At 39.6% G+C, this 9313-nt stretch overlaps 1 protein-coding gene across 2 annotated transcripts; it reads right to left on the bottom strand.

The window, feature by feature from the left end:
- Window positions 1-242: 242 nt before the first annotated feature.
- LOC117404958 (NAD(P)(+)--arginine ADP-ribosyltransferase 2-like) lies at window positions 243-5631 on the bottom strand. 2 transcript variants are annotated; one of them, XM_034917748.2, is made up of 4 exons: window positions 5584-5631; window positions 2985-3083; window positions 1990-2659; window positions 243-1246 (listed from the first exon to the last, which is right to left on the bottom strand). In XM_034917748.2, the coding sequence occupies exons 2-4, from the start codon at window positions 3051-3053 to the stop codon at window positions 1221-1223; spliced, it is 765 nt and encodes a 254-aa protein (XP_034773639.1). In that variant the 5' UTR covers window positions 3054-3083; window positions 5584-5631; the 3' UTR covers window positions 243-1220. The 2 variants fall into 2 exon arrangements, with proteins under 2 accessions (XP_034773639.1, XP_034773640.1); XM_034917749.2 differs by having other exon boundaries at window positions 2985-3066; window positions 5584-5614.
- Window positions 5632-9313: the final 3682 nt, after the last annotated feature.

The raw sequence follows: 9313 nt of genomic DNA, 5'->3' as shown, positions 1-9313 counted from the left end.
TGTTTTGGAACTCTGAAATAGGCAGAAGTTTAGTTGAGCTGGGTCCCACATTTTATTAAATTCACAGTGTTTATCCTGCAGCCTTGCTGTGAGTCCTAGGTGCATGATGATCAGACATTATATTCGACCACTGAGAGTAACATGACAAATATACAGTGTCATTAATCCCTTGTTGATTAATTAAGGGGGGAGAGCTGGTTGGGTTTTAGATAATAACTCCACACAGACACACATAATTGATTTTTGAATGATGCTTAAAAAGCTGTTTTTATTGCAGAAAGAAAGAAAGAAACCCAAGCGATAGTGATCGTGAGACTCCATAAAGCAAGTGCTTGTTTTCTGTAAAAAAGAAAAATTACATTCCACAATCTAAACATTTTAAACTAACTCTTTTTAACACAGGTGGTCTTTTTAAAGAGGGGCCATACATTTTCTATTTGTCTCTGACATGCCTTCCTGTAATTATGTATGTATGTTTTAAAAATGTACTGTAAAGATGGAATATGAACAAAATGAAGTACTGTAATTGAATTACATTCATTTATATACTAATGCATTTACAAAGCAAATTATTTTGTGAAAGCAATGAATAGGCACAGTTCTCCTTTGTGTTTCAAAATGTTCTGTATCTGTCTTTCCAATGCCAAATTTTTGTCACTTTCTGTCTTTCCAAGTTCATAACTAACTCTGTCATCTATGGTGAGAAGGACCTTTCATTTCTCCATGTTTTCTCTCTTCCTTTACAAGAGAGCGCTGCTGTTGTTTTAATAGTATGTTTATTGATTACAGATAAAAGCTGATTAAAATGGTTGCTAAATACAGGTTTGAGTCCACTGTTGGGTAAGAGGATTGTGTTCACTGGTCATGTTAGACAGGTGGTCTCTTAATACAGGTAAATAAAAGCACACATATATAATTGGGAGGAGTTTAAAGTGGTCACTTAGACCAGGTGGTATCTCTAAATAAAGGTGAAGGTCTCATGAGCAGGTTTGACTGTATATGAATTCTACATTTGTAACCTGAGGAGATTTTCCATGTTGGAGTAATGATTGGTCAAGGTAAACCTTATGGACTGATCTGATTTTATATACAATGGTTAATACAGAGCATAGCAAACAGCCCACAATGAATGAATGAAGATTGAATATCTGTATTCTGCAGCCTGCATTGGTCACATGACTCATGACTTGTGTCACGTGACTGTAGATTCAACTCTGACATCACCCGTGTTTTTTTCCTTTATGCACTGAAATAAAAAAGAGAACAACATGACAAGTCAGTAGTAATATGAAATATAGACTATATTCATGACAAAAACTGTTAAAGCAATGTTAAGGTTACTCAAACAAAAACTTCAAAAGTAATGACATTACTAGTTACATTTTTTGTTTTATTAGGAGTCGCCAATTATTTTACCCCCATTTTCTCTCCAATTTTGAATGCCCAATTGTTTTTAATACCCCGTCTGACCACTGCAACCCCCCCCCCCCCCAGTGACTTGGCTGGGAGAGGTGAAGACAGACAAGCTTTAGTCCTCCAAAAATGTGCTTCAAGCTGTCAAGTCAAGCCACTTGCTTTCTTTCACACTGCAAGCCGACTGTGAAGTCAATCGGACCTGTGGCAGATCCGGTAACAACAACACAGTCAGTTTGCAGGCAGGCAGGCAGGCGCCCGGCCACCACAGGGGAGTCGCTGGTGTGCGGTGAGACAGGGATTACCCAGCCGACTTGAGCCCTCCCTGCCCGGTTGGTGCTTGGCCAATTTGCCACCCCCTGGGAACCCCCCCCCCCCCCCCCGGGAGCTCCTGATCTCAGCCAGCGATGGCATAGCCCCGGATTGGAACCAGCAATCTCCTTTAGGATATAGAATGCATCCTGCACTCCAGCCGAGTGCCTTTACTGGCTATGCCACTTGGAATCTGCAATAAAGTCTAACTAAACTGCCTGTGTTTTTAACACAGATGGCCTTCCAGAATATGCCTCTCCTTACCTGCCAAACAGTTATAAATGCTTTTGGTTTTTGGCAGTCGTTTCAGTCTGATTCGATTCCCGTTGACGCTCACCACTCGGAACCTCTCGAACGGCGGCACCAGCACCTCGTCTTCATTTGGGAACATGGAATAACTTTGAACCGCCACGCCCTGGCATGTCCGCATGTGGAAAACTGTTCCGCTTCCAAATTGCATGGCTTTTTGTTGGCTTCTTGAAGTGGAGGTGAACTGGCCGAAGCGGACAGTTTTACCGATACCCACGCTTGTAGGCTTGGAAACACCCCTGTACACATTATAACAGTTTTTATATTTGGATCGCAGCTTCTTCAGGGCATCGGTTAAGTAAAAATGCAGCGCCTTGAATGGAAACGCCTTGTAATTGTTTCCACCACCGTTTCTGACCGCTGCGTTGAAGTCGCTGAAAACGCCCTGCATCGTGTAAGTGTAGATGGCCATGGCTTGTTCTAGAGTCAGATATCCAAGAGGTTTGTATTGCAGTGCTGATTTTGCCTTGGACCAGGCTAAATTAAATTTTGGGTTCTGTTTCAATTCTCTAGGCAGGTAAACTTTTCGCACTTTCTGTAACATTTTGTCTCTGCAGCCTTTATATTGATCGTCCAGGGAATGTTTTGCGAAGTCCATCAGTATTGGAGAATTCGGGAAATAATTCTGAAAATAGAAAACAAAATGGCTAGCGCTCATGGAGAGCAGATTTTGTGCAGCTGCATAAATCATGATGATGAGGATGTGATCACAAAATAACCTTGAAATCTCCCTACTTTTTAGAAGCTGAACATTTTTATTTTCTTCGAATTAAGCAAATTGTTTTAGTTTAATTAAGGGCTCAATGAAGTAATGGAGAGCAACTCCCCAGATGGAACAAAAATCAGCAGAGACACAGACAGACAGACAGACAGACAGGGGGTCCCCAGGACCAGGGTTGAGAACCACTGTACTAGTGAATTGAACACTGCAAGGGAAATTACAAACTTACCGGTTTAGGGGCCACAAACCGAGCGGCCAATAGGAGAAGGAAGCAGAATTTCAAGAGAGATGCAGCCATCTTCTTCACTGTCCTGTTAGTTTAGATACTCTTAGAAAAAAAAAATATATATATATATATATATATATATATATATATATATATATATATATATACAGTGCCTTGCAAAAGTATTCAGACCCTTGAACATTTTTCACATTCTGCTGCCTAAAAAATACAATTCAAAATGCATTAAAGTAGGAGTTTGTTTCACTGATCTACACAACATCATCTACACTTTCAATGTGAAAGAACAATTATAGAAATATTCAAAAAATAATCAAAAATAAAATTAAAAATAAAAAAACTAAAAGTCTTAAAAGCCCAATTCAGTTTATTATTAACGTCCAATGCTTTAGTTACTTTCCAGTAGTGTTACTAGTTTGTTTTGTCCCTGCTAATTTAAACAATGTTTCTCTTTATCTGGTATGTAGCAGTTAAAGGTTTAAAGAGAGTTAGAAGATAAAAAACGAAAACCACAAGCCCTGTATATAACAACCATATTTATTGAAGCATTTCTTGATGGTATAGTGCAGGGCAGGCAACCCTGCTCCAGGAGAGCCTCAACCCTGCAGCTTGTTGTTTTGTAGGCATCTTCAATCATCAATTACTAAAGCCCAGTCATTGAATTCATTCAGTTATTAAGGGGCTTGGGTAAAACAAAAAACAGGAGGGTCTGTCTGTGGCACTCCAGGGCCAGGGCTGCCTCCCTGATATAGTAGATGAAAGAAAGAAAGAAAGAAAGAAAGAAAAAAAGCTTAGGACTGCCAGAGTACCCTCGGCTCACCGCGCACCAGTGACCACCGTAGGTCTGGCACATAACTTCTTTAGAAATTGGTGATTTAGGGTGACCTACAAAACCTACTGGATCAATAGGGGCTCTCCAGGACCAGGGTTGGAGACCCCTGGTCTAGAGCAGTGGTTCTCAACCCTGGTCCTGGGGACTCCTGTCTGTCTGTCTGTCTTTCTGTCTGTCTGTCTGTCTGTCTGTCTGTCTCTGTGTCTCTGCTGGGGTATTGTTTACTGAGCTGCTCTCAATTACTTCATTGAACTAACAATTTGCTTCATTAGACTTTAATTGTGTAGCTTTTACAAAGTTGTCGATTTTCAAGTTCCTCAAACAATTTTATACATAACTTAAAATCTCTCCCAACTGTTAAAAAAATAAATAATAAGCATGGGTTATACACATTATTAGTTCAATGAAGGGTTAAATGAAGTCATTGTGAGTTCAGTTGGAACAGTAACCAGCAGACACAGGGGAGTACTCCAGGACCAGGGTGTCCTGCTGGTATTTGTTCCGAGCTCTCAATTACTTAATCCTTAATTGAATTAATAATTTGCCTAATTAGAGCGTTTTATCATTTTAAACAGTCGGATATTTGAAGTTAAGTATAACATTGTATAACAGGAACTTGAAATCTCCCAACTTTTATAAGCTGCTAAACAATTCAAAACGTCTAATGATGCAAATTATTACTTCAATGAAGTAACTGAGAGCTCAGTTAGAACAAAAAACAGGAGACACAGTAAGTCCACTGGGACCAGGGTTGAGAACCACTGTTTCCAGACCATTAGACTGAACTCCTGACCTAAGTAAATACCCATGCAAAAATGCAAAAATGTTCTTATCATTAAATAAATTCACTCCCAATTTGAACTCTAAATTGCATTTTTTTTTAAAACAAATACTAATTTTCATGTATTATAAAAAATAAAATATGTTTTTTTCAGTGAGTTACAAGAAAATAATCCCACTTGGGGGTTGTATGACTCTATGAGCGAATGCTTGGACAAAAACCCTCCATGCAATTCCCTTATGAAACAGTAGTATACTTTTAACTATAGACTAAAGTATACTAAAAGTATATTAAAGTATACTCCTTTTCACATACTTCAAGTATACTTTCTTTGCACTTCCTAAATACTTTGTTAAACTACGTTGGTCCTAAATTGGCCCACTTTAGTATACTGTAAGTATACTCATATGCTTTACAAGTATATTTTACAGTTTACAAAATAATAGCTTGAAGTACACTATTAGAGTGGTTCTCAACCCTGGTCTGGAGTACCCCCACTGCCTGCCCTGCTGGTTTCTGTTCCAGCCACTGAGATGCTCTCAATTAATCTCAATTGAGAGCAGCTCAGTGGTTACATTGTATGAGAATCACTGCCAACAGTGCATGCATGTATTTATTCATATACATTCATTGAGTATTTATTCATATACAGTCATTGTGCATGCATGTATTTATTCATATACATTCATTGTGCATGCATGTATTTATTCATATACAGTCATTGTGTATTTATTCATATACAGTCATTGTGCATGCATGTATTTATTCATATACAGTCATTGAACATGCGTATATTTATGCATATGAAGTCATTGTGCATGCGTGTATTTATTCATATACAGCCCTGTGTATTCGGGGAGTTCTCAGATTAACCTCTAATGCAGATGCAATTAAATCAGGTAAAACCCTAAAATCAGAACCCCGAATTATAACCAGTACAATGTGTCTGTGTAGTTTGGAATTGCACTTACCTGTCAATTGTAATGCAGTCCAGCAGCCTGTCTCTTCAAACACTCAAGGGGTGAGCTGAATTAGTCTTTAATAGCTTTAATATGGAACCAGCCCCTGCACCCACCCCATCATGAATATGCAAACCTACAGAGCCATCTCTTTTGTGTATTTCATTATCAGAGATATACAATATGAATAAAGTATAGCTGCAGTTAAGCTTATTTGAATACTGATACAAAGTGTGGATGAATATTGAAGAGATTAATAAATGGACAGTTGTACTATTGCAGATAGTAAAATTGGTTTCAATTCCAGGCAGTTTCTGTGAAACAACTAAAATGGGTTCTAAATGATCCAAATGTAACTTTGTTTTCACTTTATAAATCAGAATGAAGAAACGGAATGCAAACGTGACATTTTAATAACTGCAACATTTGAAATAACAATCCTTGGGTTTTTAAAACAGAATTGAGTTCTCAGTTGCCCACATGTTGCTCCAGCTGTTTAACACAAAAAGTAAGTTTGAAGTCCACACAGCAAAGCTGTCCTCAAGTATAATGCTACACAAAATCTGCTCTCCATGAGCGGCGGACATTATTTTGAGGACATCATTGCTGTGTGGACTTCAAACTTTCAGAACGTTGAAAACTTGACAATGAAGGGTAAAATTGCAGGGGTGTTACTTAAACAGCTATAACAACATATGGGGACTGATAACTAATTTTTTAAAAACCCTGATATTTGCTCTTTAAGCAAACCCTTTGTGAATGTGTAGGCCACCATAAACCATTGTACTGCTGTACGATAGGAGTCTCATTGAAACTGCTGTGCAATAGGAGTCGTCTCATTGAAACTGTTGTGCAACAGGAGTCTCGTTGAAACTGCTGTGCAATAGGAGGAGTCTCATTGAAACTGCTGTGCAATAGGAGGAGTCTCATTGAAACTGCTGTGCAACAGGAGTCTCGTTGAAACTGCTGTGCAATAGGAGGAGTCTCATTGAAACTGCTGTGCAATAGGAGTCTCATTGAAACTGCTGTGCAATAGGAGGAGTCTCATTGAAACTGCTGTGCAATAGGAAGTCACATTGAAACTGCTGTGCAATAGGAGGAGTCTCATTGAAACTGCTGTGCAATAGGAGTCTCATTGAAACTGCTGTGCAACAGGAGCCTCGTTGAAACTGCTGTGCAATAGGAGGAGTCTCATTGAAACTGCTGTGCAATAGGAGTCTCATTGAAACTGCTGTGCAATAGGAGTCGTCTCATTGAAACTGCTGTGCAATAGGAGGAGTCTCATTGAAACTGCTGTGCAATAGGAAGTCACATTGAAACTGCTGTGCAATAGGAGGAGTCTCATTGAAGCTGCTGTGCAATAGGAGTCTCATTGAAACTGCTGTGCAATAGGAGTCTTATTGAAACTGCTGTGCAATAGGAGTCTCATTGAAACTGCTGTGCAATAGGAGTCTTATTGAAACTGCTGTGCAATAGGAGGAGTCTCGTTGAAACTGCTGTGCAATAGGAGGAGTCTCATTGAAACTGCTGTGCAATAGGAAGTCACATTGAAACTGCTGTGCAATAGGAAGTCACATTGAAACTGCTGTGCAATAGGAGGAGTCTCATTGAAACTGCTGTGCAATAGGAGTCTCATTGAAACTGCTGTGCAACAGGAGCCTCGTTGAAACTGCTGTGCAATAGGAGGAGTCTCATTGAAACTGCTGTGCAATAGGAGTCTCATTGAAACTGCTGTGCAATAGGAGTCGTCTCATTGAAACTGCTGTGCAATAGGAGGAGTCTCATTGAAACTGCTGTGCAATAGGAAGTCACATTGAAACTGCTGTGCAATAGGAGGAGTCTCATTGAAACTGCTGTGCAATAGGAGTCTCATTGAAACTGCTGTGCAATAGGAGTCTTATTGAAACTGCTGTGCAATAGGAGTCTCATTGAAACTGCTGTGCAATAGGAGTCTTATTGAAACTGCTGTGCAATAGGAGGAGTCTCATTGAAACTGCTGTGCAATAGGAGTCTCATTGAAACTGCTGTGCAATAGGAGGAGTCTCATTGAAACTGCTGTGCAATAGGAAGTCACATTGAAACTGCTGTGCAATAGGAGGTCTCATTGAAACTGCTGTGCAATAGGAGTCTTATTGAAACTGCTGTGCAACAGGAGTCTCGTTGAAACTGCTGTGCAATAGGAGGAGTCTCATTGAAACTGCTGTGCAATAGGAGTCTCATTGAAACTGCTGTGCAATAGGAGTCGTCTCATTGAAACTGCTGTGCAATAGGAAGTCACATTGAAACTGCTGTGCAATAGGAGGAGTCTCATTGAAACTGCTGTGCAATAGGAGTCTCATTGAAACTGCTGTGCAATAGGAGTCTTATTGAAACTGCTGTGCAATAGGAGTCTCATTGAAACTGCTGTGCAATAGGAGTCTTATTGAAACTGCTGTGCAATAGGAGGAGTCTCGTTGAAACTGCTGTGCAATAGGAGGAGTCTCATTGAAACTGCTGTGCAATAGGAGGAGTCTCATTGAAACTGCTGTGCAATAGGAAGTCACATTGAAACTGCTGTGCAATAGGAGGAGTCTCATTGAAACTGCTGTGCAATAGGAGTCTCATTGAAACTGCTGTGCAATAGGAGTCTTATTGAAACTGCTGTGCAATAGGAGTCTCATTGAAACTGCTGTGCAATAGGAGGAGTCTTATTCCCACCCCTGAAGTGCATGAATGCCTGTGGCAAAATGCCCCATCCCCTTGTGCATAGTTTATATATGTTTGTTTATTATTATTATTATTATTATTATTATTATTATTATTATTATTATTATTATTGTTGTCGGGACGGCAGGAAGCCGTCCAGTGTAATTTATTATTATTTGCAGCGCGGACGCGCCAGATGCTATCCACAGTTATTGTTTTGTTTTGTTTTGTTATTGGTTTATTGTTTTAAATTAAAACTCGTGCAGACGCTGGCCGAGGGGTAATAAGATAATTAACAGCTAGTTAACCCCTCGGCCAGACAATATAAAAACTGGCCGCATACCTGCACTCGAGGAGAGTTCGGAGGCGAGAACAGGGAGAGAGAAGAGGAGTAAAAAGAAAGCAATTATTGAAACTAGGAACAGTGAAGGCGAGTCTAGCCTGTCAGCCTGACCTAGTTATATAGATATGTATTGTGTTCATTACTGTTTTGTTACACCCCTTTATTTTAGTGTCAGTTCTTTTGTGAAACCTTTTTATTTTCAGTATTCATTTAATAAACGGTGCCCCGCACCATTCCTTGACCCTGCAGTATGTGTTTTTGTTCCGTTTTCTGGCCTGACGTCGCCCCACTCCAGCCGTCATTGTGACAATGCCACATTATGCCCTATAGTTAAAGTAATAACTCCACACGGACACACATGATTTTTGAATGATGCTCAAAAAGCTGTTTTTATTGCAGAAAGAGAACAAATGAAAGCCCAAGTCAATTTGTGTCTCTACATCTATTTGAAATTGTTTATATATTGAATGTTTGTTTTCTGCAGCGTTGGTCACATGACTCGTGCCATGTGACAGTAGATTCAACTCTGACATCAACCGTTTTTTTTTCCTTTATGGACTGAAATAAAAAAGAAAAAAGTCAGTACCAATATGAAACATAGACTATATTCATGACAAAAAGCTTCAGTCCTCCAAAACAATGTGCTTCAAGCTGTCAAGCTGCCCGCTTTCTTTCTTTCACACTGCAAGCCCACAGTGAAGCCAACCAGACCTA

The sequence above is a fragment of the Acipenser ruthenus genome, chromosome 42 (genome assembly GCF_902713425.1).
Source record: "Acipenser ruthenus chromosome 42, fAciRut3.2 maternal haplotype, whole genome shotgun sequence".
Lineage (NCBI taxonomy): Eukaryota > Metazoa > Chordata > Actinopteri > Acipenseriformes > Acipenseridae > Acipenser > Acipenser ruthenus.
The sequence above is the reverse complement of the archived record's forward strand: the minus strand, read 5'-3'. Positions and strand labels throughout refer to the sequence as shown.